This window comes from Aspergillus glaucus (genome assembly GCF_001890805.1).
Source record: "Aspergillus glaucus CBS 516.65 unplaced genomic scaffold ASPGLscaffold_10, whole genome shotgun sequence".
NCBI classification, from domain to species: domain Eukaryota; kingdom Fungi; phylum Ascomycota; class Eurotiomycetes; order Eurotiales; family Aspergillaceae; genus Aspergillus; species Aspergillus glaucus.
Window position 1 is genome coordinate 830,837 of NW_019170462.1, and position 21,198 is coordinate 852,034.

Consider the following 21,198-nt stretch of genomic DNA (forward strand, 5'->3'; position numbering starts at 1 on the left):
AGTAGCGCCAAGCATCATCACCGCCTTTGGAGAGCACCTCCCAAGAAATTATTCCTCCTGCAGCGCCCGCCGCCAGACCATTTTTACGCCATATCATCCACCCTTTTTATATCTCTTTTCTTTTCTTTTTAGGGATTCTGTCTGTATTACAGACATTCTTTCATAATGTCGACCGCAGTCTCCCAGGGACCCCCTGGAAACAACTCCTTCAAGGTGCGTTCGTTCTGCGGGGAGAAATACTACGTGTGGGCCGAATCTGATAATCTGGCAGGACAAGGAGAAGCCCATGGCTGTGCGGACGTCCAACATTTTGGCAGCAAGAGGTATGGGCAATTGTGTGATGCTGGGAATCATCTTTACTGACGTGAAACAGCTGTTTCCGATGCTATCAGAACGGTATGCTTGTTAAGAGTCAATGGTTCGCGGTGGATGAGGGGCTAACACGGATACAGTCGTTGGGTCCCAGGGGTATGGATAAGATGGTATGATTGAAAAGAGCACTTGATATTCATTTGGAGGGGGAATGCTAATGGTTTACAGATCCAAACACCCAAGGGAAACACTATCATCGTACGAACCCCAATCTGTCCTTATCCACAGTCGACCCCGACGCTGACCGCCCACAGACCAACGATGGAAACACTATGTTGAAGGATATGAGCGTTATGCACCCGGCTGCCAGGATGCTGGTTGACCTGAGTGCTGCTCAGGATGTGGAAGCTGGTGATGGAACAACCTCCGTGGTCGTTATTGCAGGCAGTCTCCTGGCCGCCGCTGAGCGTCTGTTGTCCAAGGGTATTCACCCTACCGTCATCTCCGAGTCGTTCCAAAGAGCCGCCGCCGCTGCCGTCGAGATCCTGCACAACATGTCCAAGCCGATTAACCTGATGGACCGCTCTACTCTCCTCCAAGCTGCATCTACGTCGCTGTCTTCGAAGATCGTCTCGCAACACTCGGGTCTTCTTGGACCTATGGCCGTTGATTCGGTGCTTAAGGTTGTGGACCCTAAGACGGCAGAGAACGTCGACCTGCGGAATATCCGGATTGTTAAGAAGGTTGGCGGTACCATCGAAGACAGTGAGATGGTTGACGGTCTGGTGTTGAACCAGCCCGTTATTAAGAGCAGTGGTGGTCCCACAAGAATTGAAAAGGCCCGGATAGGATTGATTCAGTTCCAGCTCAGCCCGCCCAAGCCTGACGTATGCTATACTTCTCCCACGTGGTCCACTTGATGGATACTAACGGAATGTTTTGCAGATGGAAAACCAGATTGTCGTGAACGACTACCGCCAGATGGACAAGATCCTGAAGGAAGAGCGCCAATATATCCTCAACATGGTTAAGAAGATCCAGAAGACCAAGTGCAACGTCCTTTTGATTCAGAAGTCCATCCTCCGTGACGCCGTCAATGACCTGTCTCTCCACTTCCTCTCCCGTCTTAAGATCTGTGCCATCAAGGACATCGAACGCGATGAGGTCGAGTTCTTGTGCAAGAGTCTTGGCTGCAAGCCTGTCGCCAACATTGACTCCTTCACGGAGGACAAGCTGGGCACCGCCGACCTTATTGAGGAAGTCCAGGCATCCGGCGCTCGTTATGCCAAGATCACCGGTATCAAGGCCCCTATCAACCCCGTCAACCAGACCGTCTCGATCGTCGCTCGGGGTGCCAACAACCTGATTTTGGATGAGGCTGAGCGGTCGCTGCACGATGCTCTCTGTGTCATCCGTTGCTTGGTGAAGAAGCGCGCGCTCATCGCCGGTGGTGGTGCTCCCGAAATCGAAGTTGCCCACGCGCTGGCCATGCGCTCTCGCGAGTTGACTGGTACAGAGTCCATTTGCTTCAAGGCATTTGCGGATGCCATGGAGGTTATCCCGACCACTCTTGCTGAGAACGCTGGTCTCAACTCCATCCGGGTGGTTACTGACCTGCGGCATCGCCATGCCCAGGGCCAGCACAACGCTGGTGTCAGCATCCGCAGTGGAGGTGTGAAGGATGACATTACGGAAGAGAACATCTTGCAGCCTTTGTTGGTCAGCACCAGCGCGATTGAGCTTGCTGCTGAGACTGTGAAGATGATTATGAGAATTGATGACATTGCTTTGTCGCGGTAATTTGAATGAAGGCGCCGGGGGAGAATGAAAAGATGTTTTTGAACTACGAGTAATTCATCTTAAAACTATTAGTATTATATTGGAAATAGATATTGTTGAGAATGTATAGTCTCTATAACTTCCTTGTATCTATAACTATATCTTCTTTACTCCGCACTCCGATATATATCTCTGCCTACGGAATACCATGTACTCCGTAGTCTGCACACTTCAATATCCCCTAAAGAGAACACTAAGGAGGCAACACAGTCATAAATATACATCTGAAGAATTATCAATAAGAACAACCTCAAAAGGATCTCAATAAGAGGTGAATAACCGCGATTCTTTGTTGCATCACCAATCGCCAAGACTGTTTCCTTATCGGTTATCGGTCCACTTCAGCCTCATCTCCAGCCCGCCGACATACCACGTCCTCGCACCATTTCCCTGAGCTCAGCTTCGACCGGGAAGACGCCTATTTATTTTATTCGAAATGGCTTACTGAACTGATATAACTTACCTTTTCTCAAACGCGAAACGATCATTCACCGCTCGCAACATCGAGCTCACCGTCTCTCCCTGCGCTGGTCATATGCAGCTGGCTGGCTGAGCTCGTGATTAACAACTCGACGCGCCAATTCACATTCACAGCAATGGGGAATCCCAGCGAAGAAGGGAACCGCGATTCCCTCTCAACATCCCGCCGTCGGTCAACATCCATCTCCTCCGAAACCTCCACCGACTCAGGCCTATCCATCGACACGCCAACAGCCCATAAGATCCACCCAACACCCCAAGAACCAACCCCCATGATCGAAGGCGAACCCTACCGCGACCTCGAAGATGGCGAGCCCCAAGCCGACGAGCCCTTCCTGGGTACGCGGAAGAAGAGCCCCTCGAGCAGCCGTACTCGTTGGGTTGTTTGGATCCTCGGGCTCCTGTGTGTGGGTGGCTGGGTCCTAGCGCTCGTGTTGTTTATGGTGCAGCGGAGACCGAATTATCAGGCTGCTATGGATGCGCTTGAGATGCCGGATTCGAAATCTGCGACGGGGTTTACGGATTCCGGGAAGCCGATTACGTTGGAGCAGGTGCTTGGTGGGCAGTGGTTGGGTCGGTCGCATGGGATTTCGTGGATTGCGGGGGCGAATGGGGAGGATGGGCTGTTGCTTCAGCAGGGGGAGAGTGATGGGAAGGGTGGATATCTTCGGGTTGAGGATATTCAGAATCGGAAGGGTGATGCTCAGAGCAAGGTGTTGATGGAGAAGGGGTATGTGGTTGTTGATGGGAGTGTGATTGTGCCGTATCGGACGTGGCCGAGTGCGGATCTGAACAAGGTGTTGCTTTTGTCGAATTATGAGAAGAATTGGAGGCATTCGTATACCGGCAAGTACTGGATTCTGGACGTCGAGAGCCAGACGGCGCAGCCTTTGGATCCGGGTAATCCAGATTCGCGGATTCAGGTTGCTATTTGGTCACCGACTTCGGACGCTGTTGTTTTCGTCATGGATAATAACATGTACCTGCGGAAGCTGTCGTCTGAGACGGTCATTCCGGTTACGAAGGACGGTGGTAAAGATCTGTTCTACGGTGTTCCCGACTGGGTGTACGAAGAAGAGGTCTTCTCGGGCAACAGTGTGACATGGTGGTCGAACGACGGAAAGTACGTTGCGTACCTTCGCACCAAGGAGTCGACCGTGCCAGAGTATCCGGTTCAGTACTTCCTGTCCAGACCCTCTGGGAAGAAACCCCTACCTGGTCTTGAAAGATATCCCGAGGTTAGAGACATCAAGTATCCCAAGTCTGGTGCTCCAAACCCGGTGGTCGACTTGCAGTTCTACGATGTTGAAAAGGACGAAGCATTTTCCGTTGAGATCCCCGAGGAGTTCCCTGACGATGACCGCATTATCATGGAGGTGCTGTGGGCAACTGGAGGAAATGTTCTGATCCGTACAACCAACCGCGAGAGCGACATCCTCAAGGTATTCCTGATCAACACAGAGACCAGAACCGGCAAGCTTGTGAGACTTGATAATGTCGCGGAGCTAGATGGCGGATGGGTTGAGCCTTCGCAGTCGACCAGATTCATCCCAGCTGATCCAAACACTGGACGGCCAACAGATGGATATATTGAAACTGTGGTCCATGAGGGATATGATCACTTGGCCTACTTTGCTCCTCTGGACAACTCCGAACCGCTGATGCTCACGAGCGGTGAATGGGAAGTCGTGGATGCACCATCCGCTGTCGACCTGAAAAAGGGCCTGGTTTACTTCGTCGCAGCGAAAGAAGCACCAACTCAGCGTCATGTATACAGCGTCAAGCTCGACGGAACCGATCTCAAACCGTTGACAGACACCTCAAAACCGGGCTACTTCGATATCTCCTTCTCGGACGGCACAGGTTATGCCCTGGTCAGCTACAAGGGCCCCTCCGTCCCATGGCAAGCCATCATGAACACGAAGGGCGAAAAGGCTACATACCAGGAAACAATCGAAGAAAACAAAGAACTAGCCCGCCTGGTTCAGCAATACGCCGTCCCGACCGAGATCTACTCAAATGTCACCATTGACGGCTTCACTCTCCAAACCGTTGAGCGCCGCCCTCCACACTTCAACGCTGCCAAGCAATACCCCGTCCTCTTCCATCTGTACGGCGGACCCGGCTCGCAAACCGTGGACCGTAGATTCAACATCGACTTCCAATCCTACGTTGCCTCAAATCTGGGATACATCGTTGTTACCGTTGACGGACGCGGAACCGGCTTCATTGGTCGCAAGGCTCGCTGTATCGTGCGCGGAAACCTGGGATACTACGAAGCACACGATCAGATCGCGACTGCGAAGATCTGGACTGCGAAGCCGTATGTTGATGAGAGCCGTCTTGCGATTTGGGGATGGAGTTATGGTGGATTCATGACTTTGAAGACCATCGAGCAGGACGCTGGCCAGACGTTCCAGTATGGTATGGCTGTTGCGCCTGTTACGGACTGGAGATTTTATGGTAAATCTACCCGCCCCGACACACCCTTAGACAACATTTACTGACCTGATTAGACTCCATCTACACAGAACGCTACATGCACACCCCCGACCACAACCCCAACGGCTACGACAACTCCTCGATAAACGACATGTCCGCACTCCAAGAAAACGTCCGCTTCACAATCATGCACGGCGTCTCAGACGACAACGTCCATCTACAGAACACCCTAGTCCTCCTCGATAAGCTGGACGTCGCTGGTGTCGAGAACTACGACGTCCATGTCTTCCCGGACTCGGATCATAGTATTAACTTTCATAATGCGCATAAGATTGTTTATGATCGTGGGTCCCCTCTTCTATGGTATTTGTTTGTGGCAAGGGCTAATTAGCGCAGGACTGTCAAACTGGCTCGTCAACGCCTTTAATGGCGAGTGGCATACGATTGCGCATCCAGTTCCTGAGGAGTCGATTTGGGAACGGGCTAAGAGGTCTATTTCGGTTTTTGCATCTTGATGAGTTGCTTTGGTTTTAGTATAGATTTCATTTTGTGGCGAAGCGTTGGATTGTACTGGTTGCAATTGGATTTTTGCTATTGAATATAGGGCGTTTTGATGGCTTTGATAATTGAATTTAATTGTGGACAACTTGAGATGCTTGACACGAAGTAGACCCCAGGAGTAAACATTAGACGCTTGGATGTATGTGCGCGATGGATATCAAAACGTAGAAGACATATCAAAGGGCAACAATCCATAACACATCAATCATAAACTAGGACAAAACACAATCTAGTCATAACCATCCATCAAAAAAAAAAAAAAAAAAAAAAAAAAAAAAAAAAAAAAAAAAAAAAAAAAAAAAAAAAAAACATCAAAAAACCACCAACAACGTACTTCCCCCAAATCACCACCACCAAGACCAAGGACGAAGAGAAACTACCTACCATTCCCAGAAGCCGTACGCGAAAACTCATGCCCCCCCGGCCCACAATTCCACCCCGATTCCCATTTCTCGGCCTCATTCCCAGACCGACTCCTCATAACCTTCATCGCCTTCCCAACCCAAAGTATCTGCTCATGCTCCCTCAAACACCGCTCCCCACTAAACGACTTCTGCACAATAGCCCTAGTCATCATGCCCAGTTTCCTCCGCTGAGGAGTCTTCTCGTACATCCGCCGTGTGATTCTTTCAACGTCCTCAGCGGTAGGGTTGGAGGTGAGAATAGGCGCTGGTATATCATCGGGATCATCAGCATACTGGCTCCATTCACCGAGCATCGCGAGCATGGAGATTTGGGCACGTGCGAGTGCGAGAGCGTCATTCGGTGCAACTACGGCGCTGTAGCGCGAGGAATCATCTGGATCGCTGAGGACGCGGAGTGAAGCGCCGACGTCTGTGCATACGACTGGTGCACCGGTTAACGCGGCTTCACCTAATGCGAGAGGTAGACCTTCTGATAGGGAGGAGTTGAGGAAGAGCCATGTTCTTTCTAAGACTTCCAATGAATCTGTGGTACCGCGGAGCGTGACTTTCCCGCGAAGACCCTTTGAGGCAATGATCTCTTGACATTCGGTCGTGTACATTGGGGATCTGTCGATTGCGCCATAGATGTCGAGTTTGTAGTCGGTGAAGTGCCAGTGGTTGATTATGATGTCTGCGGCGAGGAGCGCGGTTTTTATATCCTTTGCGTACCAGACGTGTGAGAGCATTGTGACTGTTGGATGCTGGGATTTTATTTCCTTGACGGGGGCGAATTTCTGCATATCGATGATGCCGTTGACGACGGGGTCTAATTTTCTGCGGAAGATGTTCCGGTGTTGGATTGTGCCTTGCGCGGTTCCGATTTCGACTTCCCAGTCTGGATTGAAGAAGTCCGTGCAGGGTGTTAGGATGTCCGCGTGGTGCAGGACGAGGACGGAGGTTATGCGCATGAGGCCCAGGAGAGCGTTTCTGACGAACGGGGGCAGCTTGGAGAGGGCGGAGGAGAGGCTGATGTTGACTTCGCGCCAGGAGATGGCGTGGTCCCAGATTTGGAGGGTGCAGCCGCGCTTCATTTTGCAGACGACGCCGTAGGAGGCGCTTACGCTGTGGTGCGAGGCTTGGAAGACGTCGGGGACTTTTTCGGGGACGGGGATTGAGAAGATGAAGAGGTAGCGGTACCAGAGTTCGAGAGCGACGTCGAGGGATGCTAGTGTTGGGAGTTCTGTTTGGAACCATGAGGAGGTTGGGACGGTGTTGGGCATTGTTTGGGAGAACCAGAGCTCGCCCCAGCTTTTCTTCACGATGTCGCTATTCCAGACTTGTGTCCAATGTCTGGAGCCTTGGAAGTATGTATTGAGATTCACGAGTGCTCGAGTAGATTGTCTAATGTCAGCCCTTGTAAGATTGACAGCACGAGAACTCTTCAACAGCGTTGCCAGAATCGGGACGAAGTTCTGTTTGATGTCGAGCTCATTGGCAGATGTCACGTCGTCAACCTCGGAATCCAACTTATTCCTAAGCAGACCATGCGTTGGCGTGAGGAAATCCAACCCCCACAGTGGAATAATCTTCAATGACTGGACATTGTGCTCAGTCTGATGCTTGGGAATACCAAAGTCATTTGCCGACTCGCAGATCATATGCCACTTGACAGTCCGTAAATGGTTGACTATGTCACGTCGGCATGCAGAAACACCACCACCTTCATTAGGCCAAGTTCCAGTATCAGCGGCCATAACATGAAGTGTGCTCTCCGTATCAGACCCAAATTCCTTGGTCCTGGTATTGATCACAGCGTCACCCCCAGGACCAAAGTTGAACAGGTCGCTGATTTTTACAGCGAGTGAGGTCCAGCTGGATACATTGTCGTTGAGATCCGCGCTGGCCATGATGGTATCAGCGTGCTGGGTCAGATACGTCTCCGCTGAGACAAGTTCGCCATAATCACGACGGCGCCAGTACGGAGCGAGAGTTCTATCACGACGTAGCAAGCGATCATCCATCCAGCGGACGGTTACGCCGTCGAAATCAACGTGGTCTTTCCATGCCTTCCACATCAGAGAACGCGCGCGCGAAGTCGAGGCAGGAAAGCGTCTCGTGGTAAGTCCCAGGAACCGTTGGAACATATTGGTAGTTAGACTATCACAGTAGAGGAGTGGATTGTCGCGTACAAAGCTGGTGTGTTTCGGCTTGGTGAGTATCCCAAAATGGTCATATTCAATGAAAGCTGGCGTCTTCACATTCTCCCCATTGAGAGTCGTGAATATGGCCGGGTTGAATTTGTGGTCGTATAACCAACGGCTCTCGTAGACATCGGAGCCTTGCACAAACGTTGCCCTCGTGACTTTGGCATGAGGGATCCATCGATCGGACTTTTCTGAGCGACGAAGAGGCGGTGCACACCAGGAGATCGAGCAGCTAGTATGAGGGAAAGAGAATTCAGCACGAAGCAATTCATCCCCAAAATGGGGATTCTTGCGGTAACGGAATTGGAAGCGCACAAGACTCCCGTTCCTAATGTAGGATCCAGAGCTAATAAGGCCGTTGCGATTGTATTGGACACGTTGTGACGCATGCTCTCCGTTCACGCAACGTCGGGATAGTGGGACCTTCACTGTAAAACTCTTCTTTAATCTCGAGGTTCTTGTCGGTATGTGATAGTCGTAGTGATATTCATTGACCAATTGACCACAACTCAGCTCCTGTCTGATATGGAGAAGAAGATCGTTGGAGTATGTACAGACGTATTTCAAGAGCGTTGAATCGTCCGGTTCGGTTTTGTGCTCTCCTGTGTAGTAGTAGACTTTGAAGTGGTTATCTTCCCCGACGTGCCAGAAGGCAGTGAAGGTTCCGTCAAGGCCTTGGACCATGACACTGGCTTTTTTGATTCCGATTGTCAATCCTTTCGTTTCGTCCCACAGACGCTTGACATCGTCACGACCATGGAACAGGAAGAAGACCATGAAGGTGTCTTGCACGATTTTGGCATAGCACCAGATCAAGTTCAGTATAAGTTTGACAGGAACGCGGTAAACTGCAGTATAGTGCTTCATGACATGGTCCAATTCACGCTGGAACTCTGCATCGGCGACGAGAGCGACAATAACGAATTTACTGAGGGAACCAAGAGCATGATAAAAGTAACTAAACGGCGCTTTCAAAAGACGAGCAACCATACCACATGTGATTGGAGGACGCGGAATGTATGCCGCACGCTCTGGCTCTTTGATCAAGGCTCCGCCAGTCCCATGATGCGGATAGCCAAGTATCCTGGCGACGGTGGCTACACCAAGATTGCAGCGAGCAACGTGGACGTCTAACGTTTTGATGTCGGAAAGGCACAATCTCTCTTGAAGCCACTCTGCCTGGTCGACTGATAACCGACCTGGCCGGCCCAGACAACGATCTAACAGCATGATTCGGATCTGTTTCGGTAATTGCTCCCACTGGGTATCACAGTCAAACCCCAGGCACAACTGCCGCAATAGCTCCTTCCTAGCCCAGCGCACAACGGTTGCCGTATTTAATTCCTCATGAAGTTGCTGTCTCGTTGTTTCTGTCATTCCGTCTGTAATAAGTGATCCGGTGAGTACTGCATGCTCATGTGGCATTCCCATAAATGCTTCTGACACTGCGTGTAGCAGAGTCTCAGCGATGATCTGGCAGTTGGCATGGACGTCAATATGTTTCTTCAGTCCTCGTCCAACACTAATGACAAGATGCAGCTGGTTTGCGGTATGGCAACTAAGAGCTCGGATACCAGGACTAAGTGACCCTGAAGGAACTAGCTCAATTGTGATCATCCCTTCTTCCCATCCCTCTACGGCCACTCTCACGAGTGCGTCGGCGTTGGGGAATGCTTCCTCTGTCTTTAGCTTTTCTATGCGGGAGGTCATGATATCCTTGACTTCAAATCCCGGATGAGCTTTGGGCGCTAGCTTCAGGCGAGAGTGGGGCGATATCTGCAATGATTTTTGCCAAAAGGCATGTAGCTCCTCTTGCGACCATTCGGGATAATCCCAAGGCGTAGTGTACGCATGAAATGCCACGCCGGGATTTTCGAGTGAGTCGATTATCCTAGGCATCCCTAACTTTGCCGTGAACAGTGAAAGAAGCGCAGCAGTCCAGGTCGCGGCTGCAAGTCCAATCACCTGGGGATACTGAAATGAAGGCAGACACTGTTTCAATGCGATACCAATGGGCAACCCCACAATAACACCGGCTAGAAGCGGCTTTAGGGCATGGGGGCCAGAAAATATCTTGGTGTACTGGTACCAGAGTAGACCGGTGTACGCGAGCACATATAGAAGGAACATTATCGTTGCCTCCAAAGAATCCTGAAATGTCCAGACAAGAGCTGTCGAGATAGCGAGACTCCAGGTATGCCACATAAGGAATTTGAACAGCGTTCTCCAGTACACGGCTATTTTGAACCTGGTATAACGCTTTCGAGAAATGTGTGCGTCTTGAGCGGTTCTGACTGCCATGGGAGTCTGTTTTCCAAGAAGGTCCTCGAGGTCCTGGGCTTTAATGTCGATCAAAACAGCCCCAACCAGATAATAGGCCAGACCAAATCCGATCGCCATACGTGATGTGTTCCTCAACGAAGCCGAGAGTCCGACAAGGTGGCCACCAGTAAGAAGCTCCACCCATTTATCAAGTAGCGCGATCACGAAGTATAGGACCCCACATCCAATCTCCTTGCCTGATTGACGCCAATGAATGAAGGCATTGTGTAGGCGAAGACCTTTCTGGGAGCTGCGCAGTGTGTCCAGTGCAACATTGAGCTGAATATTCCAGGATGAACTGAAAGGAATAGGCCGCGGAACATCAGCGTACCTGCAATACCAGTCGAGCAAGAAATTGGTCGATTCCCAATCTCTCGCAAGTTCAAAGACAAGGCCACTGAGCTCTGCTTTGGATGATGATCTCCGTTCTCTTTCGGCAAAAACATCCCTAAGCAGTGTTTCTCTTGCTATCTTGAGAACAGCCGGGTCACTGAAACCATTAAGTGTTTTCTCGTCATTGTTTTTGTAGGTTGAAATATACCACTTTCGAACCTCAGTGTCATCGGTTCTCCGAATTCTCTGGTACCAGGTTACCCACTTTGAAGCGACTGTCCGAAGACCAAGTAACAGACACCAGAGAAAAGCGTAGAGAGTAGCCAGATAAATAGCAACATCGTGGCCCGTAAAGGTAGTGACGATCGGACTAATGAATAGGATCGGAACACAGTAGAAGATAATCTTGCGCCCAGATAGAAATGACGACTTGGGATAACTGAAGCTGGCAAGGGAAGCGAAAACCGAGAAATAGGTTGTCAACGCGACGAGGTAAAGGTAAAAGATTATTCCAGCGGCGGCGCCTCTCCCGGCCGATATGGCAATGAAGGCGACAAGACCAGTTGCAATTGTGAAAGCAATGCCAGCAATGAGTCGGGTCAAGATGAACATATTCGCCGCAGCAAAAGCCATAGAGACGAGATAGTACGGACCACCGCACGCAATCCACCCGCCAATTGCACCTGACAGCAAGAGAGAAATCATCACTGCGAGTGTTGCACTTTGTTGCTGATCATATGTCATGAACGTGGAGAGATACAATCCTCGACCGATGATGGTGAGTAGCAGGATGTCAATCAAGGCGGGAACAGCAAATGCACTGAGAAACGTAAAGCGCTGATACAGAGACATTGGCCTGACCCAGTCAATTTGATCCACATCTGTCTGTGCCCCAGCGTACGCAGTAGCTACCTGCGGAGCACCATTGACCCAGTCAGGAAGCTCGCGTTTGGAATATTGGCACCTGAAACGGTCTGATAGCAACTTTCCGAAAGCATTGGGCGAGACATCAAAATAGGCTTCGCAGCGCGACCCAAGGGCAAACGCCTCCGCAAAAGCGGCGGCCTGATCGTTTTGAATGCCGAAGAGAGGGTTTCGATCTGTTACTTCCGTGTAGATTTCATCAAACGCACATTTCCTTGCAGCGCAGAATAATGAGAGCGCTATAATGTCAGCGTACGCATCGATTTGATGCTCTTTGATAATGTCACACAAAGAGCTGGTGATATGAGCGAGGTCCTGTTCCCGCCGTTCAGACAAAATTCGAGTGAAGGTGACATCGACTTCATTGAACAAAGTGAGGCATGTCGAAGTTGAAGAATATTGGCACTGTCGTTCTTTGTACCAGTTCACCCGGGTGCGTACCAGAGTTTCAGGAGAAACAGAGCCGTTAAGGTAGCCAATTGTGCTGAGCTCCTTCAGCTGGACAAAAGATGGTGCATCGACAAGTTGTCTACGAATGTATGTACAGATGGCTTCAGATATTCCGTCTGTTGAATACGTTACCGTTAGGTGTTGGAGTAGGAGAAGTCGTTCCTCTGGGCTAAGAGTGTCGATATCCTGCACAATTCGCCGTGGAAGGCTTGTATTGCCAACGAGGTTGTCCAACCAGTTTCCTAGAGCAGTTTCCGCTTCAAAGCAAATTTGGCGAGAATGGCCTTTCGCAGACAGAAATGTATGCAGTACAGTGCCTTCCAAATCCCGAGCATCTTTGGAGACAAAGATTTCGATTCCCGTCGAATCAATTTGGTAGACGGCCCAAAACCGAGAATCGGTGTCCTTGTGAAACCCAGAGTCCATACCCAGGGTTATGCGCAGCGACCCATCGATCGCAAGCTCAGATAGCTCTTGGATAGATTTCATAGGCCCACTGTTAACTGCCCAATGGTCACAGAATTGCCGCAGAAGCATGCCGATGCTCTGAACTTTGGATACGGGAACTGCATCGAGAAGGCCCAGAGACTTGAGATGTAGCTGGGATTGCAAAATTTCAGCAAAGACAACAGGTGCGACATCGATTCCCAATGGAACGCAACCGCATGAATCATAACTCTGCTCCGTGAATGACACAGATAATGGGCTGTCGTGAGAACTCATAACCGTTGACCAATTTGACGGATCACGGACGGTTATTGACTGATCGTCCATGGCCTCTACCTGCGGGCTAGCCGACTTAAGTACAGCGTCGAGACTTGAAAAGTATCCCCGTAAAATATCCCATGCAGGTATGTCGACAAAGTCCCGTTTGACATCGGAGTTCAGGCGCCAATAAGTGTGCGCCATCATGGTATCTGCATGTTTCAACCATCCAAAGGCGGAGAGTGGTTCTATTGTTTTGATGCTGAGTGTCGCATCATACAGAGCAGAATGGCGGCATGTCCAGCATAATGCGCTGTAAAAGCTGCACCATTGCAATGAACGCCGCATAACTGCATTAGATAATACAGCATTATCGTCGACTGTTTCCCAGATCATCACGACGAAATCCCTAACGCAAGCCTCTGAGACGAAAGCTTTGATAGTAGGCTGCATATCCGTCATCTCAAAATAGTCACGCTTCTCTCCATTTGGCAAGATGCTCGCATTCCTGATGACAAGACCAGAGACTGCATTGGTTCGAAGTTGACCTTTGTTTTCCAAGAAATTCGGTGGCCATGTTTCCAGGTAGATTGTCAATCCGAAGTCTTTGATAATCTCAAGCAACCTAACCCAAACAGCTCGCGGGAATTTGCGCTCCCAATTTGAAAACAGGATCCCACTAAATGATCTGCCATAAAAGGCACCGAAGAGGATATCCTCGATTTTCTCAATTCCAGCGAGCGTTGAATGTCCTCGAAAGATGATTAGATCCAGATCCATCCTTCCCAGTACTGGCTTTGTTCCAAAGTTGGAAACAGCATCAATAACACCTGATTGAAACGGATTGACGATTATGAGGTCCCATTGATTTAGAACTCTGTATTGCAACTCGGTTACGGGTGTGCAGAAACTTCCTAGATAAGCACCAAAGGACGATGGTTTATGCTTAATCGCTTGTAAGTTCCCCAAAGCAAAGTGGCGCCCTGAGAGTCTGTCCAGCTTGCGGGATATGTCTTCTGGTGTAGTCTCTGAGCATGTCCTCGACTAGGAGTCATTGAGTTAGAAAGGGGAGACTTTAAGGATGTTTGCAGATCCGTCCTACCTGGTAGTGGCTGAGGCACCTTCTCACCGCAGATTGAATCGCGTACACACATCCAATAGTAACTGAACCAAGCAGAAAACCGACCAATACCTAGAAGTTATCATTAGCGTTGGTTTATATCGTAAGGGTAAAGACTCATTCACAAATTGCCACGAGTGGTGTCTCATCCCATGCCATCCCACGGGCACGACGTCAAGTATCTGTGCCATGGCGGAGCATTACAGTAAATGTAGTATAGACCTAGAAAGGAAGGAAATGTGGATAAAAAGCAAGGACGAAAAGCATGTCAAAGTACCAAAACAGAGCCACAGCTTGACTAAAAACTCCTGACCCTTCTGCCGGGGAAGTACTATCCAGCCACACACTGAGTCAGATGCATACCACGGTCAAACCAGCTCTAAGACTATATGATCATAGCTAAGTTTACCTTGCAATGGTCATGCTCAGTACTTGACACTTGATAGTCGGAAGGGATTGTTGTTTGTCACTGTTGTAGAATCTGCGAGTGAGGCACATCGTAAGCAATAGGCCACAACTTGTCCATATTGATCATCCGAGTCCGAAAGCTCCATCGGAGTACTCGATTGGAAAGGCCATTAATCCCTGTACGTTGTACCGATTCGAGGACATCAACAAACATCATCCTTCATCCTTCAGGAACGCCTTCTAATGGATGGACCTTCGAGCTCCGAAACACAATCATGGCCGCACCTGAATAGTTGTACGACACGACCTCTGTATATTTTCCTGCTGACCATGTCCCCGGCCTTTCCCGTTAAGGGCAGAGCACAGTGGTGTTGGTATTGCATCATTGCGCACATTGAGAATTCCCAGTTGTTCTCTTGGCATATGAGATAACATGTCTTTCTCTGAATGAAGAAAGGAGCACGCAACATAAGAAAAGACAACTTGGTGGCTGCAAAGACACGGAGGAAACAGTTGACGTTGGGGCGATATGTAGTTATTCCCGATTAGGGATAGCGTGTTTGTCAACATCTTGCAGAAAACTGTTTTGCAAATACGCCTGCGGATACCGTAAAATACATAAAATTGTATTATGGCCACGATCTTCCATTTCGGGACGTCTTCCATGCCAGGTCGCATTAAGCTCTCCACCTCCCTGGCTGCCTTGTAAGTATATCCACATGGCAAGCTGGGTCTTCTGCTGTTATGGTATGCCTTACCCTATTTTTGAACGAGAGGGTTTGAATAGACGTCCACGGATGCCATCATTTGGAACACGCGTTCACCCAGAGCGAGACGATGTATAGAGAGTACTTAAATCCTTACTCGAAGGAGCAAATCATGTTTAAATCCGAGCGCCTCAGTCACTAACCACGAGATGCTAGTGATACCGTTCACAGTCATTGCTCGGAGACGTTGCTTGTCCGCACATGGCGTCTCTACGATATCTTTTTTTGGCTATGAATGTACTCCGCAATAGCCATGTGCCACAGGAACCGCGACTTGCTCCGCTGCGATCATGCCACTCCTGAAATTATGGAGATCTATCTCGTCCTCCAAGCCCGGCAACTATAGAGAATGTAAATGCCGGAACCCAATGGCCTCCTACAAGCGGCTTCTCATTGAGCATGCTATGTATGGAGCCGGAAGGATGTTGTAATCCGTGCCCGGTCCGCTTACTAGCCTGGTAGCTCAATTGGTATATCTTACGTCTTGCCGACGATGAAATTCGGGCCACATTCAAATGTTTTCGCCCTGGATTGCTAAATCTCGGAGCGACCATGATACGAGATTCACTATTTGACTAGAGAGCTCTCATCGATGCTGTCACGGGGCGGTTAGACGTGTGCGTTGTCTAAGTTTCACGGGTGCTACTACACAGAACTCTCGAGTTACTTGGCTGTTCCACTCTTCTGGCTCACCTGAACTTCTTTACCCATCGTCATCGCCCGTTTCCCCCCTGTTTAATCGAGCTAATTCCTCACTCAGGTATGACATAGGAGATTTGGCATTGGGAAGTTTGCCCATCATGTCTCTCATCCCATCATCTTTCTTTTCTAGCGTGTCTCCGGCGGCACCGCCGGTTGACAGTAAGCCTATTTCATCCAACATTTTGGTCATTGCGAAAGATAATGCCACTGCAAGCGACGCGACTTCGGGCCTTAATGCCTATGGTGTCCCGTTTACCGCGCTGCTTGTTCCTCAAGATGGCATCCAGCTGCCAGAACTAAGCGGCAGCGAGGGTGGTAACTTTGGGGGCATCTTTATCACCTCCGAAGTGAGTTATGATTATGGGCAAGAGCATGGCTTCCAGAGTGCTTTGACTCCAGACCAATGGAATCAACTCTACGCCTACCAGCTTGAATATGGTGTGAGATTGGTCCATCAGGATGTCTATCCTGGGGACAAATTCGGTGTCACTCCTGTCGGTCAAGGCTGCTGTGCAAATGACGTGGAGCAATTGGTGTCGATTTCCGATACTAGCGAGTTCCCAACAGCGGGCCTGAAGATAGGCGAGGGCGTCACAACCAAAGGTCTTTATCATTACCCGGCTACCATCACCAATGCAACGAACACAAAAGAAATCGCACAATTTGCAGAGAACGATGTGATAACTACTAAGACCACTGCTGCGGTCATCAACAACTTCGACGGCCGACAGCAGATGGCTTTCTTTATTTCGAGCAACACCACATGGAGCCAGACGTCGACCTATCTTCAACATGCCTGGATTAACTGGATCACGCGCGGAACACATGCCGGACAGCGGCGTGTCACCTTGAATACACAGATCGATGATATGTTCCTTGAGTCGGACATTTACAACTCCCCAGGAACAGTCTATCGTATTACTCCCGCGGACATGGAAGGCATTGTCGAATGGCTCCCGTCGATCAAGGCGAAAATGAACCCCGGTAGTGACTACTTCATAGAAGTTGGTCACAATGGTAACGGTAATATCGAGGCTTCCAGTATGACTGTGGAGGGAGAGTCTATCTGCAACGGCGGTGGGATCGAGTATGACTCTCCTCCCGACACGGATATGGAGTTTAAGAAGCCCCAGGGCACAGGAACCGACCTCTGGCCAGTACGGACAACAGCGTATATATGGTCTTCGACCTGCACAAATCTGGATGAGCTTTTGCTTTGGTGGACAGATGAGGCCAACCGGGACAAATTTGCGCATGTCTCGCACACCTTCACTCACCTGGAGCTGAACAACGCTACCTACGCTGACGCAAGCAAGGAAATCTTTTACAACCAGGTTTGGTTGCAGAAAGTCGGTATCTCCTCAGCTAAGAAATACACGTCCCAGGGTATCATCCCGCCTGCTATTACTGGCCTCCACAACGGCGATGCTCTCAAAGCGTGGTGGGAGAACGGAGTCCGAAACTGCGTTGGCGATAATACACGTTCTGTGCTTGTGAATAAGGAGAATAGCATGTGGCCATACTTCACCACTGCCGAACACGATGGATTTGCTGGTATGCAGGTGAACCCTCGCTGGGCCACACGTATCTACTACAACTGCAACTCGCCCAAGTGTACCGTGGACGAGTGGATTGAGACGTCTCACGGCACTGGTGACTATGGTAATGGTGAATTTGATGACTTGCTCGCCGCAGAGAAAGACGACACCATGGTTCGTCTGCTCGGTCTATCCCACTCACCGTACATGTTCCATCAGGCCAATCTCCACAACGTCAATGTTGAGCCTATTAAAATCAACGGAAATACTGGAAAATATTCGATCTTCCAGGCCTGGGTTGAGACCCAGGTCCAAGAGTTTACCCGCCTCGTGGACTGGCCCATGGTCAGCACAACACATCAGGAGGTATGTATACATATCCAAACCAATTCCATCATAACATCTAACTAAATCCTTGTAGATGTCCGATGCATACCTCGCCCGCTACACCCGCGATCAATGCAAGTACAACATGAGCTATCTCACATCGAACCGTGAGATCACCGGTGTGACAGTTTCCGCCGAAGATACCAACTGCGCGGCGCCCATTCCAGTGACGTTCTCTGTTCCCCCAACCGATACACAGGGATTCAAGACTGAACAGATCGGAAACGATCCTCTAACGGTGTGGGTGAAGCTCTCTGGCTCACCGGTTACCTTTACGCTTTCGAAGCCTATTCCGTTTTAGTCTTTTACTGGTGTGGAAATTATGTTGTGGGCTGGTGGGCAATAGGTGTAAGATGAAAATGGGGTGGCAGGGCTCGGGCTCTATTCATATTTTAGTCGAGAAGTAATGCATTTTAATGTAGTAATCAAGTATCTTTCTTTCAGTATCTTACAATGATCTAGATTCCTTCAACATTTTACCCTTTCATGCTACTATGTGACAATAGCAGCCAAAATAATATCACTTAGCATAACTATACGAAGTGGTGTTCACGATCCGTTTGATGCTACAAATGCGTTGGAACGTGCCACTGGTACATCGAAACAGATATAGGGTTACGCAGATACAAACGCCGCCTTATGCGCCCATATCTCATAATATACCACACACTACCGGCTCGCATTGAGCACAGTACTTATCGGTTACTACTAGTGTGACAGAAATACGAGCCCGACCTCGTGACCACCCTTGTCTGACACGGCCAAGCATCTCAGTTAATCGTGTCTAAAATACCGTTATCTGTCACTTGATGCACGATCTTCATGTCGATATCGCCTGCTATGGCGACCCCCTTCACCATGACGCCCATGGGTCAGTCTACGGGTGGTTGGAAGACATGGTCTACCAAGAAGAAGCTCATCGTTCTTATCTCGGCCTTACTCGTTCTTATTCTGGTTTTGGGTCTCGCGCTGGGTCTGGGTTTGAAACACGATAAGGAGCGGGAGCCAAGAGAGACGCCACCAACGCCTGCGAAATGGCAGCCAGCAGCCGGGTCGACTTTTCAAATTGTGCTTCTCTATCAACTCGACGATACATCGACTAACGCAGATATATACGACATCGACCTCTTCTACAACACAAAAGACACCATTGCCCAACTCCACAACGACGGCCGAAAAGTCCTCTGCTACTTCTCCGCCGGAAGCTACGAAGACTGGCGCGACGATAGAACTCAATTCCACAAATCCGACCTCGGTTCAAACCTAGCCAGCTGGCCAGGCGAGCGCTGGCTCGACATAAACTCCGAAAATGTGCGCAGAATCATGCTCTCCCGCCTAGACACCGCACGCGACAAAGGCTGTGACGGCGTCGACCCGGATAACATCGACGGCTACGATAACCATAATGGGCTGGGTCTGACGCGCGCAGATGCTGCGGACTATGTCAATTGGCTGGCTAATGAGACCCATGCGCGGGATATGTCGATGGGGTTGAAGAATGCAGGGGATATTATTCCGTATGTTATAAGGAATATGCAATGGAGTGTGAATGAGCAGTGCGGGGAGTATAAGGAGTGTGAGACTTATGCGAAGTTTATTGAGGCGGGGAAGCCGGTTTTTCATATTGAGTATCCGAAGGGGAATAAGGTGAATGATACGCTGTCTGTTACTAATATGCAGAAGCAGAGTGTTTGTGGGTCGGATGAGGCGAGGGGCTTCTCGACGGTGATGAAGAATATGAATTTGGATTATTGGATTCAGACGTGTTGATGTTGGCTTTATGATGGTGAGGTTCGAATGTTTCTAGTTAGGTTATAGTAATACATTAATGAGTTCTCTAAATCTCTTTGAGTTCTAGGAAGGACCTCTGCTGCTATATCAAATTCATCATATTCGGATGAGTGTTCCAATACTACAAGTGTATATAGACTAGGGTCATGTATATTTAATGAGAAGCTACTTGGCTTTCTGTATATGACACATACCGATTACATCTGGTACACATCGTTTGTACTCCTCACAGATCCCTATGTACTGATAACTTCTATTCCGTACCCACTCAGCCTTGTAAAAGCCCAGACTCATCATCGTGCCCACGTCGAGCTGAAGACTTTTGCCTGTGTAACCGGTCCCCGCCCCGTTTGCTGCCCAGTCCCATTTCAAACAAAGCCTTCTGCATCTCAACGTCACTACAGGGAATTAGCTGGCACTCGCCATGCGGTGTGGCTAGAGCTGCAATAAACCGAAAATCTTCGATCTATTGCAATCTATGGCCAACGGCCAATAAGGTTCGTCTGGGTCAACGAGATATGCTTCCGAGCGGATCGTAGCGGGTATTTCCGGGTAGAAAATCTCAGGGTTTGATCGGCTGTCTCAGAATGATTTCCAGGGAGCCTTGGAAATGATTATCCACTACTAGTCTCGCGGACATGATCGGGTCGCCTTTTCCGCGTCAGGATCTGGGTTCGTGTCTGGATCGCAGTCCATAAACAAATCTGTCGTACGATCGTCAATGCTACGGCGTTTCCGACTACTGCATACATCTGTCAAGTTTCATCGAAAACTTTTTGAGTTGATTATCTTTCACAGGAAGTCCGGTTGTACACATATCGATGTATACTTCTCCAGGATATCGAGTTATGGATAACACGGCAGGTCCATCGGAAAACCCTCAGTGTACACTACGAATATCCTCCTGATAACGTAGTCACTTGACCTGATGTATTGTGACACTGATAGCTGACATTCGAGATATCTACATCGCCCGGAGATTCTCGGGCAAGCCCTTGATGGGTGACATTGTAGGATCGAAGGAACATGATCCATGATGCCTGAAGGATCCAGCACTCTATCTATAATCGATTAAATATGCCATACTACTCTGCAGCATACCCTTACTTCAATCGTTACCAAGTACTTCTCCAAAAAACCCTTTCCAGCGCAAAAAACACATGCAGTGCCACACACCATCAGAACAACTATATTAGTAGCCTCCAACGAATGATATCAATGGCAAATCAACTGGAACGTTTCATCAGCCCCAATCAAAATCATGCACCGAGTACCTGTACACACTCGATATTTAAATACGGGCTGACAACTGCCTCATGTGGGTGTTACTGCATGCGAGGGCAAAGGCAAATGCTGACTCGAGTCCAATCGGAGAATTGAACAGAGCTGCGTCTTATGTATGCATTCCGGGAAGGAAAGTAGTTTGGTAACGGTGCAGCTGCGTCTAGGACCAGCATATGCTGGCTTGTATTTATATAGTTAGGGTTTGGGCTAGGCCGGATTAGGTTA

General features: G+C 49.4%; 5 protein-coding genes across 5 annotated transcripts; 4 read left to right on the forward strand and 1 right to left on the reverse strand.

Annotated features, from left to right (window-relative positions):
* The first annotated feature begins 69 nt into the window (after nucleotides 1-69).
* On the forward strand, nucleotides 70-2,390 carry ASPGLDRAFT_47272 (chaperonin-containing T-complex subunit CCT4). The gene is made up of 7 exons (XM_022546634.1): nucleotides 70-213; nucleotides 272-323; nucleotides 374-396; nucleotides 453-482; nucleotides 541-570; nucleotides 627-1,199; nucleotides 1,258-2,390. Exons 1-7 carry the CDS (start codon nucleotides 166-168, stop codon nucleotides 2,110-2,112), a joined length of 1,611 nt encoding a protein of 536 aa, XP_022401087.1. The 5' UTR covers nucleotides 70-165; the 3' UTR covers nucleotides 2,113-2,390.
* A 154-nt stretch (nucleotides 2,391-2,544) lies between these two features.
* Nucleotides 2,545-5,737, forward strand: dapB (dipeptidyl aminopeptidase dapB). Its single transcript, XM_022542743.1, has 3 exons — nucleotides 2,545-5,094; nucleotides 5,148-5,417; nucleotides 5,470-5,737. The coding sequence occupies exons 1-3, from the start codon at nucleotides 2,748-2,750 to the stop codon at nucleotides 5,586-5,588; spliced, it is 2,736 nt and encodes a 911-aa protein (XP_022401088.1). The 5' UTR covers nucleotides 2,545-2,747; the 3' UTR covers nucleotides 5,589-5,737.
* Nucleotides 5,738-5,835: 98 nt separating this feature from the next.
* Nucleotides 5,836-14,464, reverse strand: gtb3 (glycosyltransferase family 4 protein; the record flags this gene model as incomplete). The annotated part of the gene is made up of 4 exons (XM_022550162.1): nucleotides 14,222-14,464; nucleotides 14,079-14,168; nucleotides 6,019-14,020; nucleotides 5,836-5,846 (listed from the first exon to the last, which is right to left on the reverse strand). The coding sequence occupies exons 1-4, from the start codon at nucleotides 14,285-14,287 to the stop codon at nucleotides 5,836-5,838; spliced, it is 8,169 nt and encodes a 2,722-aa protein (XP_022401089.1). The 5' UTR covers nucleotides 14,288-14,464.
* Nucleotides 14,465-15,804: 1,340 nt separating this feature from the next.
* agd3 (putative extracellular serine-rich protein) lies at nucleotides 15,805-18,351 on the forward strand. Its single transcript, XM_022546635.1, has 2 exons — nucleotides 15,805-17,877; nucleotides 17,933-18,351. Exons 1-2 carry the CDS (start codon nucleotides 16,072-16,074, stop codon nucleotides 18,197-18,199), a joined length of 2,073 nt encoding a protein of 690 aa, XP_022401090.1. The 5' UTR covers nucleotides 15,805-16,071; the 3' UTR covers nucleotides 18,200-18,351.
* Nucleotides 18,352-18,740: 389 nt separating this feature from the next.
* On the forward strand, nucleotides 18,741-19,777 carry ASPGLDRAFT_47279 (endo alpha-1,4 polygalactosaminidase). Its single transcript, XM_022546636.1, has one exon. The coding sequence runs from the start codon at nucleotides 18,757-18,759 to the stop codon at nucleotides 19,666-19,668; it is 912 nt and encodes a 303-aa protein (XP_022401091.1). The 5' UTR covers nucleotides 18,741-18,756; the 3' UTR covers nucleotides 19,669-19,777.
* The last annotated feature ends 1,421 nt before the right edge of the window (nucleotides 19,778-21,198 follow it).